Consider the following 22,262-nt stretch of genomic DNA (forward strand, 5'->3'; position numbering starts at 1 on the left):
CGTCTCTGATGTGCAGCCCCCCACCGACGCGCTGGACGAGTATCGCTGGCGGAATGGGCGCCTGCTTTGCTCATTTTGTGAGGTAATTGAGTTCCGTAGCCCGGGAACCCCGCACTCTCATGGATATTAACCCCGGAGGTTTTACAGCTCTGCCCTAATCCATTTTCTGCCAGGGCTGGAGCAGCAGAGCGGCGCGTCTAGATCTTCGGTTTATATCCGCTATCTGCAGAAATCTAGGTCACGAACATAATTTCTCCCCTCTGGGAGGTTGCCAGAATCAGACCTCAATTTTTCTTTGTAGTCTCCGTGGGATTTTACTGAGATTGTACCTTCTCCTCCTAGGAAGCTAATTGAGATGAGCGATGGAGGCCGCTCTTCAAACACCTGGTGGTAGGAGGCGCTGTAGCCGGAATCCATCTCCCCCTAAACCCGTGCTTCCGATAACCAAAATATGGTCATTTCTGTGAATTGTTTTTGAAAAACTTTATTGGGCGCCGTCAGATACAACCTTGAGTCCTCTGAGAGAGTGTGGTTGCTATGGAAAACCATGGAGGTTGTCAGGCAGTGCTTCCCTAGCAACCACATTCACATTCCCACGTTTTAAAATTAAGGCCCAGGCCAACCAATCACAGCACAGGTTTCATTTTTTTCAAGCGCAGAATACGAACTGAAAGCTGCACCGTGATTGGTTGGGGTGACCGTTTCATCAGTGTCTCCTCACCACATGGTTTGCATTCATAACTCGCTGAGATGCAATCCAAGCCAAATAAGATATCTGCCCCACCCTCAAAATGGCTGCCCTCCGTAGCTCTGTCTGTAGGGGGCGGCATGACTTAGTTTACGTATATATTCTTTGGGCCTCATGGATTGAAACAGAAACTGAGGCCTTGTTGGCGTCGGCAACCAATCAGAATTCACCTTTCATTGTTGACATTGCCTAGGCAAAGTGAAAGGTAGTCTCTGATTGGCTGCTCAGGTCATTTATTCCAGTGAGGCATTGTCAACAAGCTTTATTTGATGATTCTGGGAATGACACACCCACCGTACGACTGAGACACAGCCAACATGGCCGCCATTTACATCATGACTCCCCTTCGTCCTCATGAGGTGATATTTTGCATAATTTCTGTCCTCCTTATTCATTTTTCAGTTTCCTCTAATACAATATGAGCAACTAAATGATTTTTTTATATTTTTTTTTTGTTCCTTGAAGGAACAATAGATTTTCTTCAAGAATTGTGACAGAAGGAGCACAGTCGTTACGCCGTTGTGTAAAAACGCGAAAACCGCTCTTGGAAGAAAACAGCGTGGGCGACGTGTGATTATACTCTCCCCGTCCCTCGTATGCCGGTTACCTAGGACTGTGTCCCCTTTTTAAAGTGACAGAATGATTTTAAGTCATCGGCTGGCGTGACGCGCTGTGCATAACGGGTTGGCGGGCATGGTCTCAGTGAAAACTGGGTGACCCACCAATATGGCTGCCATTACAATCATTTACATTTAAAGTAGACCGGTGGGCTTGTCAGCAGGGCGGCATTGACCCGCCGACGGTGGAATGTCTTGGCCCGTCATTCCGCATCTGCCACCCACACGTGTCACTTTCACCAAGGTTTGCGTCTGTTACCTTGGCAACAGCCAGCCGTCAAGACATGGACTGTGTCTCTGAGGCTGTTCTACCGCGGTCATATGCTTAGCAGTATTCAGTGTCGATAGCATGGCGGTATCATGGATGAGCAGAATGATGGCAGCCGTTTCTGTAGACGAGAGGAAAGGGGCACCCTAGCCCCAATTATTTGCCCCGTTATTGCATCTCGGTGGCTAGACCTCAGCTGGGGCGGCGCTCCATGTTCTATCCACGCCGCCGCCATGTTGCCTCTGTGCAACTATACTTGGACACGTGGCATGACGTCTGATGATAACAAGGCCCATTGACTTATCTTGGGGTCTGTCAGGTTTCTAAGCGGGGGGCTGTATTTTCGATGGCCGCAGATGGCGCTATTCTTGAGGCAAAAAACATACCGCAACCGCAAGTGTGAACACAGCCTAAGCCAAGAGAGCCATGCATATGTTTGTATGTATATAATAGCCCTCCTCTCAAATCCAGGACTGCGTATGCCATATGTGCGGGCGCCAGGGGGCGTATTAAAGGGTCGCACTGCGGCCCTGGGGCTTGAGGGGGGAGTCCCATGGCCACATGGGACACACAATGGCTCCGAAGCATCAGTCTCATCTTCTCTATGTAAAATACATTAAAAAACACAAAAATAATGTAATTTTTTTTATTTTTTGGTGGGGGGGTAATTTTGGAGTAGTTTGGAGAACATAGTCATTAGTTATTCAGTTCTTAATTTTTATATATATATATTATAAAATTATGTTTTTTTATTTGTATTTATCTTTTCCTTTCCTGGGCTCTGATAAAGGGTTAATAGCCCCGGGGCTGCGACACCTCCACGCCGGGGTGGGCTCCCCGGAGGTTCTGCCGCTCGTTCCCGCTGTCATGCCTCTGCCTTTCCCACCTCTTGGAGCATCAAGGAGTCCAAGACCTTGGAGCTGTTGCGTGGTGATAGTCGCCATGGAGACGGGTTCACGGTATCCATGTGCTGAGCATGTCGCTATCAGTTTGTGTCTGGCTCTAAGTGAAGCACGATAACTAGAGAATGGGGGGGCGACAGGAAACGCGCGCTGCCGCGGCTGGTTTATCTTTACGTACAATAGATGACGCCCCCCCCCCCCCCGTATCTACATCTACACGCCAACCGGGCATCGTATCACCTATTTCTTTATACAGCACCTTTTAGAACTAATGTGTTGTCGTTGCCCACGGCAACCTATCAGTCATCCGGTTTCTTAAACGAAAGCAGAGACCTGATTGGCTGTCGCAGAAAGCTCCTCCCTTAGTGTTTAAAGGGGTTTTCTCTACCCATTTGTGTGTGAATTCTGCCCCCTCTCTTGATATGGCGGCCTGTCACATGAGCGTAACGTTGCCACACCATATTATGCCCACGGTGGCACCTGCGTTGTAACTTTTTTTTATGTCCTAGGAAGCCATGAAGGAGCAATTCCACCATACTGTGCCCAGATAAAGGGGTCCTCCGCTTTTTGATCCCGACTTATTAGAGAGGCCCCTTGCTGCGATCTCCATGCGATCATCCTGGTAGCAAGGGTTGAGTTTCCCTACAGCGCCACCACAGGCTCTATAGAGCATTACACACTGCTCATTCATACCTCTGGGGGTTGTCTGGTCCTCCAGAGACTCTCTTTCTGGATAAATCAGGATCCTGAATTGAGGACCCCCACCACCTCTTTATTAACCCTGAATTCCCCAGTAGTGTATATGAAAAAATTGTATTTCTTTTTTTTAAACCTGAAAACCCCCCTTTTTTTTTTTTTTTGCCCCTATCGGGGGGATATACTAGACATGCCTGACTCCCGTTAACCCTTTATGGGCAGGTTATTGATGTCGTGCCGGTGGGGTCCATGCATAAATGTATTATTGGGGGTAGCGGTACCTCCGTTTTTGTCGAGTCTCTGATGTGGCGTTGTCACTTTTGCTACTTTCCATTTAAAAGGTGTGTGTGGGGGTGGGGGGGTGTTAGATGATATACGCTGGAGGAAAAGCGAAGGAATTTTTTGAAAGCTATGCCATCTTCGGAGGAGGAGGAGGAGACTTCATTAAAGTCAACTCAGAAATATAGCTAAGTGTGAGAGCTGGCAGCTTCCTATAGTCATGGGGGGCTGGGGTGGTGGAAAGGGGGGGGGGGGAGGGGACGATCATGTCTCGGCATACACAAAACAAAAGAAGTGAGCGGAAGACATGATATCCTTAGGCTGCCAGCACTTGATTGGGTTGACAAGAACCTGGAACGTAGCATGCTTCCTGCTTGGGGGCGCCGTGCTCCCTGTCATTAGCAGGAGAGCTCGCTCCACCACGCAGGCCGCCCGTCTTTCACATGGCATACACGCTGCCAAGGTAAGCCGCAGTGTTTTACTAAGTAACCCGCTGCACTGAAAGGCATCACTGCCTGCAAGCAAGGAAATTAGTCTTAACTTTTTTATTTTTTTTACTTTTTTGTTTATTTTAACTTTTAAATTCTTTATAATTTATTATTGTAAATTTTAGATGTATTTGTTATGTTATGCTTCACAGATATTATTTTATACTTTTGTATTGCTATTCTCTCTCAAATTTTTTTTTAATAGAATTTTTAGATGCTTTATTTTAGATTTACGTTTTCTTTTTCGCCTAGCTTTTCTTTATATTTTAACTTTTTTTAAATTTTTATTATATATAGAATTTTTTTTTTTATGACACAGGTTCTGCTCTGTCCCTACTCTGAGGTGACACTTGGGGGGTCCAGATAGCCCTCATGTGACTGTGCAGGGGTGGGGGTTCAGATCCGCTTTATGTGGAGAAATAATGTTCATGTCCACTCTACCCATCGTCTCGGCGTCGGACCCCGCTGATGCTTACTGTGAAGAAATCTGGTGTGGAATGAGAGTAGTAGTAGCTCCAGAGCATCAAATATAGCTTCCTTCTACATCCCGTCCTAATATAGGAACATTTTTTATATTCTCATAAGTGCTCTTCTCAGCCGCACCTGGGACTTGTAGTTCTTCTGCTTCCTTCTGCTAGCTCGAAGGACTGGAGAGAAAAAAAAAATCCTAACCAACTGAACATAACCTGAATTGTAATTTTTTTAAACATTTTTTAATATTTTCATAAGTGCTCTTCTTTGCAGCACCTGGGACTTGTAGTCCTTTTCGCCAGCCGAAGAGTGGCCCGGTAGCCGCCCGGTAAGGGGTAGAAATAATTCCCGTCTCGTTTGCCGCTGGAACTTTTTGGTAGTCTGGCTCCTCGGTGGGAACATGGTGTCCTGGTGAGGGATGAGATGGAAGACGTTTTATAACTGGAATCCAGTCCCCGGCTCGGCTGCTGCCACCCCGCGCCCCTCGCTACGACAGGGCTTTCATTTGCTGCTGTTTGAAGTGGCCTGCGATGTTTTCATGGCCCCTTTTTAGAAGACAGGCGTAATCTGTAATAAGCTGACCTTTGAAGTGGGAAGCCTATTGGCACAGGAGCCTGCTCTTGGGAGGGGGGGGGGGGGGCACCTTAAGTTTTACATAGGACTGCGGGTGGACCAATGATATACTCAGTACAGTACACAAACTGCTATGTCTGGTCTGCCCGGTAATAATATCATGGCATGTGAAAAGGCTATATATACTGTAGCTGCCCCCCCCCATCAGTGAGCGTGCGGCTGCTGAGCATCATGGGAGGTTCCCAGAGGCTTCAGACCATTTTATGCAGATGAATGCATGTTAACGAGGAGCCCCCAGCTTGGTTCCGGGGGAGGTGAGAACACCGGAGGAAGTAGTTTGTCTCCTCTGATATCTCTCCATAGTGTGATGTGAGGTGCGATGTTAACCCCCGCCAGAGCCAAGTCATTGCCTCCCACCCTTATGCTCTGGTGTGAAGAATTAGGGCTGCACGTGCGGTCATGTGATGCATTTTTTTAAAATTTTTTATGGGGGTGGTATTTTTTTCAATCGCAAAACCATTATACAATGTTTGACACCCAAAATTTTAGCCCCATTCAGTTTCTGGCTCAGTTGGGGGGGGACCGTGTCCCGTCTTTTCCGAGGTGCTGCCATAAAGGTGGATAGGACTTCAATGCGTTTGTCTCACTCCCACCCACCCTATCTCTTCCTCCATGGATAAAAACCAGTAGGGTACACTGAGTCCTGAACTCCTGCCCAGCACTGTCCCTAACTATTTGCACAATCCACCCTAAACGGTGGTCCACAACTGGACGGTAGTCCCTTCCTTAATAAGTGCAGGGTCCCAATGAGGAAGGGGAAAGCAGGGAGTCAAAAAACAAAGGACCAGTGACAGAATGGTGCAGAAATCCAAGCCATGGTCCATAACTGAATCCAAACAGAACCAGGGAAGCGAAACGAGGGCTAGCCAGGGGTCAAATCCCTGGTATCTCGTCAAGTCCAAAGAGTCAGAGTCAGGGTACAAATCAGGGGTAAGGTATCCAGAAGTCAGTAATGTAGGAGGTTGCCTTTTTTTTTTTAATAGGCCATGCTATGCCTGCTTCTTGGTCACATGACACGCCCCAACATCACGTGACCTGTGACATCAGGAAACTTATTGTGTAAGTGCCAGTTCTGATTGGCCGGCTCTTCTCCAACCAGATGCCAGTGGCCCTGCGGCGAAGTGTGCCTGCCGGCTAGGAGTGTTAGAGTAGTTGCTGTCCATGCTCGATCACAGTGCTCTTACCCACTGAGCCAGACCCTTAATTGTCTACGTCTGTGAAAAATATTCAATATTCAAAAACTTGTCCTGCTCACATAACGTTCCATAGGAGCTGGCACTCTAATGCCCGTGACCTACTTCATATAGGATCAAACAGGTCCAAGCCCCTCTATAAGCTTTGATTACTATCCCTTTAATTAGGCATCCCTTGGCCATGGTGACCCCTGACCTTCCAGCGACACACTCCGGAACACGAGTCGGGCTCCTGTTCGCCACGCGCGTCCTGTATCAGGCCCGTTTTTTGGAGCGCGGTGACAGCACTTGTCATGCCATTTGCACATGTAAAGCCTCACAATGGCAATTGACAGACGAGCGGGCGTTTAATTGGGCTGATCTGAAAGACAAGACCCCTTCAGAGCAGCGTGCGGAAGTCAGCCAAGTGAATAGGGACTCAGTGGGGCTCCTGTCGTTGCCGGGAATCTCCTGTCAGGAAGAGCTGGTGGCTCCTTGTGTTTCGTGCTCCATCTCTAACCTCCCCTCCACGTAGTCAGTCTAAATGGTGTTTCCGACTTTCTTAAAGGGGATGTACATCCACAAGAAATTTCACTTGTCAGAAACCTTGACATTTGCTGTCATTGCCCTTTCAACTTTCCTGTCTTCGGATCTCATTTTCCTGGCGCCTCAAGTAATCAAGAAGTTCCTCTGTTCTGCTTTCCATAGCAACAAGCATTCAACATTTGCTTCCTTGGTAACAGTTACTAGGGACAGAACACCATAGCAACACACGTGGTAGAAATGAGGAGTAATGAGCAGCTGGAACTGACCAGAAGATAAATATAGAAAATGACTAAATAACCCCAGGGCTTAATCTGGGTGGGCACCCTCTTAGCCGAGGTGTCAGTCTGTCTCCGCTACGCCCGGTGATGACCTCGTTATTTAGTATAACTGTTGTCACATCCTCATCCTGCCTGAGGAGAGGAATTTTCCACCTTGTAGGATAATCACGGCTTAAAGCTTTGACTTCTTCCTGGCTGCCGGCTTTCCTCTTGTGTTTTAGCTTAGGGCAGCACCAGTGTTGATGCCATGGGATGCCCAGCGTGCCCTGGGGAAGCAAATGGGAGAAATTGTCAGATGGCACAAAGGTAATTGTCCTCTGTAACATTTGCCCTTATCATGGCAGGAGTTGTTACTCTGTGCTGGTCTGTTGGTCCTGACCAATCAGAGGCAAGGAAGACTAAGCCCCACCCACCTTGGGCTCTTTCTGCCAGAGGCATGGAAGACTAGGCCCCACCCACCTTGGGCTCTTTCTGCCAGAGACATGGAAGACTAGGCCCCACCCACCTTGGGCTCTTTCTGCCAGAGGCATGGAAGAATAGGCCCCACCCACCTTGGGCTCTTCCTGGTAAAGGCACAGAAGACTAAGCCCCACCCACCTTGGGCTCTTACTGCCAGAGTCAAAGAAGACTAAGCCCTGCCCACATTGGGCTCTTCCTGTCAGATGCAGGGAAGGCTAAGCCCTCACCCACCTTTTGGCTTTTCTTAGCAGAGGCTAGAATGAGTAAGCCCCACCTACCCAGGACCTGTTTCTCTGCTTTATGTCCGATAGGACTCGTTAATGGGAGGGGCTTAGGTTACAGGCTATTTTGTAGACTCCTTGGGCAGAAGGACACCGTTTTAAGAGTGTGAAGAAACATAGTAGTTCTGCTGCTTGACCATTGGTAAGATCTATTCCAGGATCTTCATTCTGGGTGTCCTGAGATTTGCAGGATTAGAGGAATAGATTCCTTCAGTTATCTTGGTGAGTTTCTCTTAGAAGTCACAATATTGCAGCTTTTTATTGACTGAGCAGATATGTGTCCCGAGATTGGCTTCCAGTAACACTGGGGCCTGATTCACAGTGATAACACAGGTCGGGTTTTTTTTTACTTTTCTCCATTTGCTGTAGAGTTTACAGTGGGTCAGGAAGTCCAGAAAACCTCAAGATCACGATTAATCTAATTTATCTTCACACTGTGTACATACTTTACTTATTCTGTACTGATCCTGAGTTACATCCTGTATTATACCCCAGAGCTGCACTCACTATTCTGCTGGTGCAATCACTGTGTACATACTTTACTTATTCTGTACTGATCCTGAGTTACATCCTGTATTATACTCCAGAGCTGCACTCACTATTCTGCTGGTGCAGTCACTGTGTACATACATTACTTATCCTGTACTGATCCTGAGTTACATCCTGTATTATACCCCAGAGCTGCACTCACTATTCTGCTGGTGCAGTCACTGTGTACATACTTTACTTATTCTGTACTGATCCTGAGTTACATCCTGTATTATACCCCAGAGCTGCACTCACTATTCTGCTGGTGCAGTCACTGTGTACATACATTACTTATCCTGTACTGATCCTGAGTTACATCCTGTATTATACTCCAGAGCTGCACTCACTATTCTGCTGGTGGAGTCACTGTGTACATACATTACTTATCCTGCACTGATCATCAGTTACATCCTGTATTATACTCCAGAGCTGCACTCACTATTCTGCTGGTGCAGTCACTGTGTACATACATTACTTATCCTGTACTGATCCTGAGTTACATCCTGTATTATACTCCAGAGCTGCACTCACTATTCTGCTGGTGCAGTCACTGTGTACATACATTACTTATTCTGTACTGATCCTGAGTTACATCCTGTATTATACTCCAGAGCTGCACTCATTATTCTGCTGGTGCAGTCACTGTGTACATACATTACTTATCCTGTACTGATCCTGAGTAACATCCTGCATTATACTCCAGAGCTGCACTCACTATTCTGCTGGTGGAGTCACTGTGAACATACATTACTTATCCTGTACTTATCCTGCGTTACATCCTGTATTATACTCCGGAGCTGCACTCACTATTCTGCTGGTGCAGTCACTGTGTACATACATTACTTATCCTGTACTGATCCTGAGTTACATCCTGTATTATACTCCAGAGCTGCACTCACTATTCTGCTGGTGCAGTCACTGTGTACATACATTACTGATCCTGTACTGATCCTGAGTTACATCCTGTATAATACTCCAGAGCTGCACTCACTATTCTGCTGGTGCAGTCACTGTGTACATACATTACTTATCCTGTACTGATCCTGAGTTACATCCTGTATTATACTCCAGAGCTGCACTCACTATTCTGCTGGTGCAGTCACTGTGTACATACATTACTTATCCTGTACTGATCCTGCGTTACATCCTGTATTATACTCCAGAGCTGCACTCACTATTCTGCTGGTGCAGTCACTGTGTACATACATTACTTATCCTGTACTGATCCTGAGTTACATCCTGTATTATACTCCAGAGCTGCACTCACTATTCTGCTGGTGCAGTCACTGTGTACATGCATTACTTATCCTGTACTGATCCTGCGTTACATCCTGTATTATACTCCAGAGCTGCACTCACTATTCTCTTGGTGGAGTCATGTACTTGGTTAAGCAGCTTCCAGTTTTCCCATTTCTGTGCAGTATATGGCAATCCCTGGCGGTGGATGATTCCTGCATGTCGTCCCTGTTATCTTCGGGGCATCATGGGGGATGTCCCCCGGTGACACCAGGAGCGCCATGATTGAGGACTGCATTGCATCCACTGGATAAGATACAGCAGCTCAGCGCCAGATAATCTGTGACGGCCGTTAGCAGGTTAATTGCTCACATGGTAGTCCGTGTCTACTCGTTCATGTGCGCGGGTGTCACGCTTTTCCTACTGTATAAGCGATTATTCTCGGAGAGTTTCTGTCATTAGAAAAAAGGGGTAAACAGCGCCCCTCTTGTGCATGGTCTCTGTCTGGTATTACACCCTTCACGAGATTGCGGATGAGCTGCAGTATCAGGTAAAATCATACCCTTTTTTCTGATCCAGGACAATTCCTTTAAGATTCGTGGTCCCTTCTGGAGCAATGCAATGATGCTGTGTTTGATCCATTCTCATATTTCCCCTGCCCACAGCGTTCACCCCCCACCCATCAAAATAACTGTCCGGGAACCATATCGCTTGTACTTTAATCAGGCAGAAATGTCTGTTGGCCTCTGTGGGCAGATCCTACGGTGTACCTTGTGGGCCCGGCATTGTAGCCATATCTTACAAGTCGTCTTGGGATCATCCACTCTCTATTGGGTGAAGGGCATATGGACCCATTTAGGTACCGCATGGTCCTTAAAGGGGAAAATGGCCCTTTTTCTGGATCTGTGGGCCGCCTTGTATTCATCCGGTGAATAGGAATTGTATGTGTGTGTATACAGCGGCTCTCGCATAACATTTACCGGCTGGGGGTGAATAAAGCTCTTTTTTTGGCCTTTATAAGTTGGGCCCTGTGGTCTCCCCGCTCAGTCCAGATCCTGGTTTAGTTCAATAAAGACGGTGTACAACTCTGGCCCAGCCACAAATTCAAACACCCCCCCCCCCCCTCCTTGGCTGCTGAAGGCAGTAAACTGCCCGTAGTCAGGCTGCGGGGCTCCAGAATTCCCTCTACTCCTCACGACAGTATTAATATCGCTGGAAAATAAACAGTTGGCTTTAGAAACCGTATAAAACACACAAAAAGGGGGAGTTATTTTGGGAGGGTGTCCTCCTGTGCTGGAACGTACCCCAACAAAGACCTGTAAACATCAAGGGTCACGTAGGTAAGCCTGGGAGCCCTAGAATATTTCTTTTAATCACAGTCTTTTTATTTTTCCTTTTTTTTTACTTTTATTTATTATGTATTTATTTTATTATGTATTATTTGATTTAATTTGTTTTATTTAATCTTGTATTTATTATTTTATTATGCTTTTTTTAATTTTCTTTATTGATGAATGTATTATTTTATATATTTTTATATGTATTTTTTTCTTACTCTTTACATTCCCTAATCACAATCTTTTTTATTTTTTTTTACCTTTTTTCCTTTTTTATACTTTTGTACTTTTATTTTATGTATTTATTTTATTTTATTATGTAGTATTTGATTTAATTTGTTTTATTTAATCTTGTATTTATTATTTATTATATCATGTATTTTATTATGTATTTTTTTTTCTTTATTGATGAATGTATTATTTTATATATTTTTATATGTATTTTTTTGCCTTTATCTTACTCTTTACATTCCCTAATCACAATCTTTTTATTTTATTTTACCTTTTTTATACTTTTGTACTTTTATTTTATTATGTATTTATTTTATTTTATTATGTATTATTTGATTTAATTTGTTTTATTTAATCTTGTATTTATTATTTATTATATCATGTATTTTATTATGTATTTTTTTTTCTTTATTGATGAATGTATTATTTTATATATTTTTATATGTATTTTTTTGCCTTTATCTTACTCTTTACATTCCCCTAATCTATAGGACATAAAAAAATCAACTCTGCTACTTATTACTATTATATTTTGACAGGTCCAATATTTATGACCTGCCTTAGTAATCCTAGTATAAATTTTTTTAGGTTCTTAAAGGGGATGTCCGATTCCAACAACCTGTCCCCTATCCACTATTTGTGCCTAATCTTAGCTAGGGCTCCTGATAACGAGAATCGGGCCCATGTTCCCCTGTTGGAATGTGCGGCGGACGCGCCCTGTGGAACACGGGCCTGGTTCACGTGATAGGTGGGGAGACCTCATCATCTCTTGATCGCCACCGGATCCCCATTCATTGTAATGAGGACCGCCAGTGATTCGACCACCTTGCGACATAAATGCTGAGGTACGGACGGACAAAAAACGTTGCACGCAACGATTTTTTGTCCTGCCAACAGCCGGCATTTGTGCCTGATCTGCTTGATGGAGATGTGAACAAGACCTAACTTGTAATGGGACAACCCCTTTAAAACTTTACTTCATCATTAATTTTATATATATGTTTTCATTGGGCTACAGAAAAATATGTTTCAAATTTCTTTTTCTTTTTTTTCCCAATATTTTTTTATTTTTCTTTAAATACAGGGCCCGACATATTTTTTTAAAAATAGGAGCGGACAAATTCCAGTAAGACAACATGGCAAAAAAAAGCGCAAATCAATAAATTTACAAAAACTAAACTAAATACGAAATAGATCGTCCTTTCAAAAAATCAAAACTATCCACCTGTATTTTTTTTTTTACGCTGTTTGCGGCAGAAATATTATTTTTCTTCTTAATAGCCTTTCAAAATAACATTCCTGCCAGAATTTTTGGAGCTGGTTGTTTTATCAAATATTTGTTACTATCTACAAATATAAGAATCTGCATTTCAGCCTTTGACTTGATGACTCGGTCATAAAAATGTGTTTAAAAATGATAATTTTGTACGTTCAACATTTGTGTTTTCTCTGTGTTCTTAGCAAAGCGTTCAGGCCGTGTCAGGGTAAATTTTGCGGGTAGTTTACTTTTTAAAGGGAAATCCAACCAGTTACTTAAGGTGTTATTACTTTTTCTTTTTTTGGAAGATTTCAATGTCCGTCGTGTGCTTCATGTAAAATAATATAAATTCCCTTTAACAAGTGGTGTGGTGGTTGAGAGAGTTAGGACAGCCAGGAAAAACTGCTTGCCTTTACCATTTGCTGTAATGATAGATTTTGCCCTAACCTGTCAGATTGTAATAATAAACAAAGCTTAGCTTTTTGAAGAGTTAAAGTGGATCTATCATAAAAATCAACCCTATTAACCAAGAATATCTCCAGATAGGGCTGATCTCGCTGATTAAATTGATACCTGTCTGGTGAAAATCGCTTCTGGCGTTCCCGAAAAACATACTTTTATTCTTGAAACCAGTGAGGGCTTCAGCACACTGAGGGGTGTGGCCAGCACTGGAAAGCTTGGAGTCTGGGCTCCGCCTTCAAGCCCTCATTTCTCTAAAGAATACAAGTCTGTTTTCTCTGGAATGCTGCAACCGATTTTCGCAAGGCGGGTATCGTTTTAATCAGCAGGATCAACTCTACAAGGTTGATGCTGCTGACAGATGCTCTTTAATATAAGGGGTGGCATCCTGTTCCTCATTCCTTAGTGAAGCTTGGGGATCCTTGTGTGGCTTCCTCATCACCCGCCTGTTTTGAGCTCTGTGTTATGGGGATTTTGTTACCCGGCTCCGTGGGATGTAGCTAATTACAGAAAGGAAGTAGATTTCAGGAAGGGAAGTGCTAAGAACCCAGAGGTGTAAGGTTCAGAAGAAGTACAAGGATGTGGTCGGATATCAGAGCGCTGCATAGAAAAGCAAGACCCCGTAAGAGCTGTACGGTGACCCTATTAGTCCTCACCGAACTTTCTTAGATTCCAGAATTGCACACTTCCTCAGACAGACATTGCATCTATTATGTCTACTTCACTCCAGTTGTCGTTTTTTGGCTTTGGTGCAGTACCAGACACAACCTGCAGGCAGATGTGGCGCTGTTTTTAAAACATAGCAGCCACTACTTCCTCTTTGATCTTGATCAGGTGCTTAGAATAAAGCACTGTCTCAGTAATGTCATCCTTCGCTTTTCAATCACACAGGTAGTGTTGTTTCCCCTCGCTAAAGATAGATCTGCAGATTTTTAATTAGCAGATGGAGCAACACCAGCATAATTAGACGTGGTGTAGTCGTGAACGGGTGTTCTTGTGAATTGCAGCACTTGCACGGAGGGTCACGCGCTAATGTGCAACTTACACTCCTCTATCTTCAACAGTTCATGCATATTAAAACTGCTTGTCTTTACTTGCTCACCTTTGCTGGGTATATCAGTCCAGGGTAAAGGGCACACATTTATATTTATTTTTTCATATTGAATTTTACTGTCATGTTAACTTTCTCTGTATAGTTTACAAGTTGGTAACTGCAATAAATACCCCTTAGTACATAATTATAACTGCTATAACACTGCCTTCTATGTACAATAATATAACTACTATAATACTGCCTCCTATGTACAAGAATATAACTACTATAATACTGCCTCCTATGTACAAGAATATAACTACTATAATACTGCTCCTATGTACAAGAATATAACTACTATAATACTGCTCCTATGTACAGGAATATAACTGCTATAATACTGCTCCTATGTACAAGAATATAACTACTATAATACTGCTCCTATGTACAGGAATATAACTACTATAATACCGCCTCCTATGTACAAGAATATAACTACTATAATACTGCCTCCTATGTACAAGAATATATCTATTATAATACTGCCTCCTATGTACAAGAAGATAACTACTATAATACTGCTCCTATGTACAAGAATATAACTACTATAATACTGCTCCTATGTACAAGAATATATCTACTATAATACTGCCTCCTATGTACAAGAATATAACTACTATAATACTGCCTCCTATGTACAAGAATATAACTACTATAATACTGCTCCTATATACAAGAATATAACTACTATAATACTGCTCCCTATGGGCTGAGATATAACGTTTGGTAGACTTTTCATGGATTTTTATCCTTTGAAAGGGGTTAGGGTACTTTCACACTAGTATTAGAAGGATCTGGCAGGCAGTTTCGTTGCCAGAACTGCCTGCCGGATTCGGAAATGCTGTGGTATTTTCTCCGGGCAAATACCGTGAAAGGGAAGGAACATAAGACATCCTGATGTATCCTGAACGGATTGGTTTCCATTCAGGATTCATTAGGATAAAACTGATGCGTTTTTTTCCGGTATTGAGCCCCTATGACGGAACTCAATACCGGAAAACCTTAACGCTAGTGTGCAAGTACCGTTATACAGTGCGTCTGTACACAGCAGTGGGCGTTCCCCTCCATGTTGCATTGCTGGTCTCTCCCATCTGCTTTTCCAAAACACATTTCGGGAATCTGACCCGTTCCAACTTTTATTTTTTTCTCCCCCCCTTGCTCTCTCTCAGGCTTTTCCTGGCCTGAGAACCTTACAGTGGAAAAGCTATTTTTAAACCGCGCGTCGGCTATTTTTGGGACGGCAAGTGTAAAATTCCTCTACTCAAAAACAATGGAGTGCGCAGCGGAGAACAATTTGTGGAGACGGCGGGTCTTTGACGTTCTTTGGCTGCCCTCCTCACCACATACATACTTAACACACTCAGGGTCTTGTAGTGCTCTGTCCTAATGCAGTGACTCACGCGTTTCGCTCTGGACAACAAAGACAGCTTCCTGTTTTGTAAGTCCGAGTCCAAGAACCTTCCCTATAATGAAGAGTTTCTGCTGCGGTACATCTTGGGTCTTGAGTTAAAGTTCAGTTTCTCTGAGCCTAGCTACCCATTCGTCGGGGGTGGCTTTTGATGACCTGCACTTTCTTGACCAGGATTTTTTGCCCTAATCCGTTTTTTTCAAACAAATTTTTTTCTTCCTTTTTTTTTTTTATCTTTTTTTTTTTTTATCAGAACGGGAAAATGTGGCTTATAAATATTATGATCTATATATTTCACGGTGTTCTGGCCACTAGGGGGAGATATTCCAATTATGCCTATGCAGCTTAGGTTATTGTTTTATAATAAATGGCGCAAAATAAATTTCAATATCCAATAGAGTGAAGGTGTATAATTTTCAGTGAAATTCATAAAATAAAAATAGGTAAAAGAAAATATGAAATAAGAAAAAATGCTAATTATTTCTTATTTATGTATGTTTTTTGCCTTTTCTTTGTTGTCGTCGTAAGTAGTTAAAAATTATTTTAGCCATTTCTTGGTCACACAGCTTTCTTAGACCTCTCATTGGCAAACCTCCTTAGTTCCACCTAGCTACGTTCATCACTTCTTCAAGAACTATGCAGATTTGTCATTAAGCATTCTAGGAAGATGCAGTGGCCTGGTCGGAGGGAGCTGTCATGGTGGTCAGTTTAGATATCAGCCAGCTTTCCCACACTCCTGATTGCCAATACTGTTTAGTTTCCCCTAGCTACAGCGATCACGTCTTCAAGGACACTCCAAATTTGTCAATGAGCATTCTAGTAAGACACAGTGACTGGATCCGAGGGAGCTGTCATGGTGGTCCGTTTAGATATCAGCCAGCTTTACCAGATCCCTGATTGGCAAACCTCTTTAGTTTCACCTAGCTACACTTGTCACTTCTTCCAGGACAATACAGATTTGTCATTGAGCATTCTACTAAGACGCCAAAACCGTGTCCAAGGGAGCTGTCATGGTGGTCAGTTTACGCAGTAGCCAGCTTTCTACACCCCTGATTGCCAAACCTCTTTAGTTCCACCTAGCTACATTGATCACTTCTTTTAGGACAATACAGATTTGTCATTGAGCATTCTACTAAGACGCCAAAACCGTGTCCAAAGGGAGCTGTCATGGTGGTCCGTTTAGGTATTAGCCAGCTTTCTACACCCCTGATTGCCAAACCTCTTTAGTTCCACCTAGCTACATTGATCACTTCTTTCAGAACAGTGCAGATTTGTCGTTATAGGTAGACTCGGTGAGTGGGTCTGTGGGAGCTTTCATGGTGGTCATTTTGGATGTCCCTCAGTTGAGCAGTTGAGTGCTTTATTAAAGTCATGACAGAGAACTGTCTAAGTACTTAAAGGGCTTTGCAAGAATTGAGGGAAGTGGCCCCAGTTGGCCAGACCAGGTACAAGCTTACCTGGCTGATTCCTGGCGCTGGCTCCCCGCTTCTTCTCCTCCAGGCCTGACATGCAACTCTGAGCTCCCTCACTATAAACATCTGCTTTGACATCGTCGCAGCCAATCAGTGGCCATGATCATGACAAATGGTCACATGATGCAAGGGGATTTGGTCTCTGCTGCAGTCAGCGATTGGCTGCAGCCATGTCAAACCGGATGTTTTCAGTGAGGGAGGTCAATGAAGCGTTGCAGGCCTGGAGAAGAAGAGTGGTGGAGTCATCGCTAGGAATCCCAGCCAAACACAACCCCCCCCCCCCTCCCTATTCTTGCACATCGCCTTTAAGCCAACTTTTTTTTTTTAAAGGGCCAGGCACATTAGAAGTATGCGGTTTTGGTAGGTTGTATTTGTCAATAGATTAGTGCTTGGTATTATCTTGTGGCAGAGATGAAAGGACGGATTGTAAGGGGTCGGCAGGCCTGAAATACTGTGAGCCCAGCAGAATCGGTAGCAGACCCCGGCAGCCTGCTCCTGCTCTTTCTGCCCCCATCAGCAGATCGTAGGGGGAGATAATAAGACAGATAATACATGATTGATTTGAAACTGTTAGAAGTCTTTGGGGAGAGATTTTGCAGCCGAACAATGTGCACCGCGGATTTGAGGATATTATCCCCAAGGGGATGTGATTTAACAAGGCTGAACTCTGTCTGATGGGAAACATGCCTTTCACATGCTCTCTCTCTTCTCTCCCCTCATCTGTAGAACTGAAGGCGGCAAAAACCCCTGCAAACATCTGGACCCAGCGGACAAGTAACATGAACTGAAGGGAGACGAGCGGGGGGACTGTTTGCCATTGTAAAGACAGGGGGGGATCAAAGACGGGAACCCGTTCTCCGCAAGGTCTTCGTTTGGACAGTGAGGATTTACAGGAACCATGGGAAGGAAAAAGATTCAGATCCAGAGGATCACAGATGAGCGGAACAGACAGGTCAGTAGCAATCAGGTTTTCTGGGGATTTTGGTACTTGTAGTTCCACCATAGCATAGATAGACATTTTTGGCACAATACGATGGCTGTTGGTCCCCTTAACTTTAATAATGTGCATCATGTTGGCAATGTGTGACCGCAGTTATGTAATGTCTATGGTGGACATAACTCTGCCTTTGGAGTTGCATTCAATTCATGCTTGTCAGGTTGTAAGTTCATAGGAATAGATTTGTTAGGCACAGGAGCTTACAATCTATGCTGCATTAGTGTGTCTAATATATACCAAGTGTCAATGTATCCCTGTTCTCTCATTGTCATAAATTTTCAAGCTTATTACTTTTTATCTCTGTGTGTGTATAGTGATGTAAGATTGCCACCAAACAGGCCCCATAGACACGGTGAAACATGGCTGACTTGTTCTGTGTGGTAGTATTGGTAATATTGACCAAATGATGTTTGAGTTCTTGCAGCTCTATATGTACAGTAACTACTATAATACTGCCTCCTATGTACAAGAATATAACTACTATAATACTGCCTCCTATGTACAAGAATATAACTACTATAATACTGCCTCCCATGTACAAGACTATAACTACTATAATACTGCTCCTATGTACAAGAATATAACTACTATAATACTGCTCCTATGTACAAGAATATAACTACTATAATACTGCTCCTATGTACAAGAATATAACTACTATAATACTGCCTCCTATGTACAAGAATATAACTACTATAATACTGCCCCCTATGTACAAGAATATAACTACTATAATACTGCTCCTATGTACAAGAATATAACTACTATAATACTGCCTCCTATGTACAAGAATATAACTACTATAATACTGCTCCTATGTACAAGAATAGAACTACTATAATACTGCTCCTATGTACAAGAATATAACTACTATAATACTGCCTCCTATGTACAAGAATATAACTACTATAATACTGCTTCTATGTACAAGAATAGAACTACTATAATACTGCCCCTATGTAGAATAACATCATTTAAAGTTGATATTTGGACATTGGAAACAAGCAGCCATGAAAGAGTTAAGCTGCTGTCACATGACGTGCCCTCTAGGCAGATTTTACAGAGCCAGGGTTAAAAAGGCAAACCTTATGAGTAGGGATTACAATGGGTTCAAGATGTCCCGCATTATGCTGCTCAGAAGAATGAACGTCCAAATTCTGTTTACAAGATGTAATTATTACCGCCATATGTTCTCTTGCCGCTATTTGTTTGTTGTCACAGAATCCACTGGCTGGCTTTCAGGTATGTTGAGCAACAGAATAGCTCAGGGCCGGCCATGCTTCGAGATGCCATGTCGACAAAAAAAAAAAAATTAGGAAAGGGGAATTTCACTTTAAAAGTTCTTTTAAATTTGTATCCTAGATTTGTGTTTTACTGCTTTTGGGCCTTGTTTGCCCTCTGCATCCCATTCTCCTGGTCAGGATAGTGCACAGCAGCAGTCGGACTGTAAAAGCTGTGAGGCGTGCTCCAGACTACACAGTTAGGGGGCGGTCCAGACTACACAGTTAGAGGGCGGTCCAGACTACACAGTTAGGGGGCGCTCCAGACTACACAGTTAGGGGGCGTTCCAGACTACACAGTTAGGGGGCGGTCCAGACTACACAGTTAGGGGGCGCTCCAGACTACACAGTTAGGGGGCGCTCCAGACTTCACTGCATTCCGTCGTCCTGGTCAGGATGGTGCACAACAGCAGTCAGCCTGTGTAGTCTGGACCGCCCCCTAAATGTGTATTCTGGACCGCACCTAACAGCTTTTACAGTTAGGGGGCGGTCCAGACTACACTGCATCCCTTACCACTGGTCAGGAAGGTGCACAACAGCAGTCAGACTGTGTATTCTGGACCACCCCTCACAGCTTTTATAGTTAAGGGGCGGTCCAGACTATACTGCCTCCCGTTGTCTTGGTCAGGATGGTGCACAGCAGCAGTCAGACTGTAAAAGCTGTGAGGGGCGGTCCAGACTACACAGTTAGGGGGCGGTCCAGACTACACTGCATTCCGTTGTCTTGGTCAGGATGGTACACCGCAGCAGTCAGACTGTGTAGTCTGGACCTCCCCTCACAGCTTTTATAGTTGGGGGTTGATCGACACTACACAACCAGACAGAGGAGAATGAAGACTATAAACATCAAGACTTTCTTCAGAACCCCACCCCAGTTCTATAGTGAGACTTTTTTTTTTTTTTTTTAGCTGTTGGGCTTAGGAACCATCATACATCACTTTGTAGACCAACATTTCCTCTCAGGTGCCTTATATTTGACCATGGCCTCACCATTCTTTGTGTGCTACTACTTCCCCTTTTTGTGGTTGAGGACGCTTTGGGACTCTTTTTGTACTAGGCCTAGTTGTCATCGAAGCCTATCCACCCCACTATGTCGAATGCCCGATGTGACCACAATGTGACGGGAGGACCTCTTTTTCACCCTAGTGACTTCCTGTTTGGTCACGATCACTAGAGCTGTAAGTGGAAGTAGTCCTTACAGAAGACGCACAGTGTAAGCAGGAATGGGCTGGAGGAACGAGGGGTCAGTAGATGACTGATAGGGGGGATGTTAGGTCACTGTAAAATTTTTGAAATCGGGAATGAAAGCCTATGTGAGTGAACAGTGTGCAGCCGCCCACATGGTGTACAGTGTATACAATTGTTTTGGAAAGATGAAAGCCCCCGGCAGTTGTCCTTGTCACCGCTGCTTAGCTATTAACGCTGAATTTGTTCACATTGTGCCTGTGGCGGTGAGACACGATGCCTGCCCCCCTGTTAAAGCTGACTAGTCTCATGACAAGCTGTGGTCTACAGAGCGCTCTTCTGCAGCGCACGCGCCGACATGGGTCCTGGTAACGGACTGAGAAGCTGGAAGCCTCAGCAGCCATTTAGCTGGTGTTCGATCGGTGTTAGGAGACATGACCCCAAGTGTTGCTTGGATCAAGGAGCTAATTGTAGAAAGTCAAAATTATAGCATATGGGGTCTTCTGGGGTCCAGCAGAAAGTTACCAATGTACTTATCATCTCGAGGTTGCATGGATCAGCCACTCTGGAATATGGTCCCCTGACTCACCTCCTCTTACATCTGTCGACATTGCGTTCTTCCGTCCTTCTCGTCACTTCGGTGGTTAAGGAAGGAGAAGGTGTTTTGAACAGGGCCAGAACTATTTGTTCTCCTGGTGCATGCGCAATTCCTAAATCCCTTTTCATATGAGAATGTGCCAGGGGGACGAATGGTTCTGGTCCTGTCCACAACACCCTCGCCCATCCTGGGATGAAGAAGTAACGTGCCCATCCATAGAGCAGAATGGAAACCTGGTCTTAAGACTGAAGGACGTTGGCAGATGTAGGCTGTGGAGAGGTGCTCGTGATCGGTTCCTGAGTGGCCGATCCATACAACATGGAGAAGGTAAATGTGTTGGAAACTTCTTCTGCAGACAAGTAAGGATTAAGTAAAATGGGTTGATGGGTCCTACTGGATCCCGGAAATCCTCTTTAATGGTCCTTTCTATGATGAGGCTTTTCTTAAAGGACGATAACATTTTCAGTCGGTGCTCATTGTTGTCCCCCTCTGGTAATGCATAAACTGAACCAGTATGGTTCCAGAGATCCCATTAGCTTTCCTTTTCCAGAGCTTCTCCTTATGGAGATCCAACTAGTGAAGGGAGTCAGGCAATGCTTCCTGGGAAATAACATATGCAAATGTGCTCTCCTCTGGGAGGAAGAACACTGAGGATGTCTCTTTAGCGATGTTTCGAGGCTCCTCCTTGGTTGGACATTGACTTAGAGAGTAGGTAAGTGTAGGGTCGCTGTGATGACTAGATATTTCCCACGCTAGATCCTCATTTGACATAAAGATGTTGATCCCGATCAGTCCACTTCCCATCCCCCCCCTACAAATTAACTTGCCTTGTATGGTAAGTTCCTCTAACTCCGTTTAAACATTCTCAGCCACAAGGTACACTTCCCTGACTCCTCCCTACTTTTGTGGAGGCGGACCCTTCTTATTCTTGCCTTCTGATTGGCAGTTTGGAGGGCCTTATGGCAGGTATAAGTGCGCCCTCTAATTGAGCTTCGATAGGGCCATGTACCGATGCGGTCATCCACCCTAGTGAGCGTTTCCCTTTAATTGCTGGTTACAGAAGGACATTATACCAGGACAGTAGCTGTGCCATGTGGCCGGGGGACGTCCTGTCAATCCAAGGCTTTTATATTCCATACTTCTTCATAAACGCAGCCCAGAGCTGCACCTCCGTCCCATCCTCCTCTGCATTTTCCAGCTCTGTGATCACAGCACTGAGGCAGCGAGCAGCTGTTGTGTCTCTTGTGACGTGATGTCAGTGTGAACGCTCACGAGCCCAGCTCCTTAATGACACAGCCAGACCTTGCATTCCGTTCAGTAGCTGGGCAGGGATGGAGTTAAC

General features: G+C 44.3%; 1 protein-coding gene across 8 annotated transcripts in view; it reads left to right on the top strand.

Annotated features, from left to right (window-relative positions):
• The window catches only part of MEF2D (myocyte enhancer factor 2D), a 124,335-nt gene that overhangs the window by 70,020 nt on the left and 32,053 nt on the right, over positions 1-22,262 (top strand). For all 8 annotated transcript variants that reach the window (XM_044272794.1, XM_044272791.1, XM_044272786.1 and 5 more), the window contains one exon: positions 17,587-17,812. In XM_044272794.1, coding sequence (XP_044128729.1) covers positions 17,759-17,812 — 54 coding nt within the window. In that variant the 5' untranslated portion in view covers positions 17,587-17,758. The remainder of the gene's footprint in view (positions 1-17,586; positions 17,813-22,262) is intronic.

Source organism: Bufo gargarizans, chromosome 11 (assembly GCF_014858855.1).
Source record: "Bufo gargarizans isolate SCDJY-AF-19 chromosome 11, ASM1485885v1, whole genome shotgun sequence".
Taxonomy (NCBI): domain Eukaryota; kingdom Metazoa; phylum Chordata; class Amphibia; order Anura; family Bufonidae; genus Bufo; species Bufo gargarizans.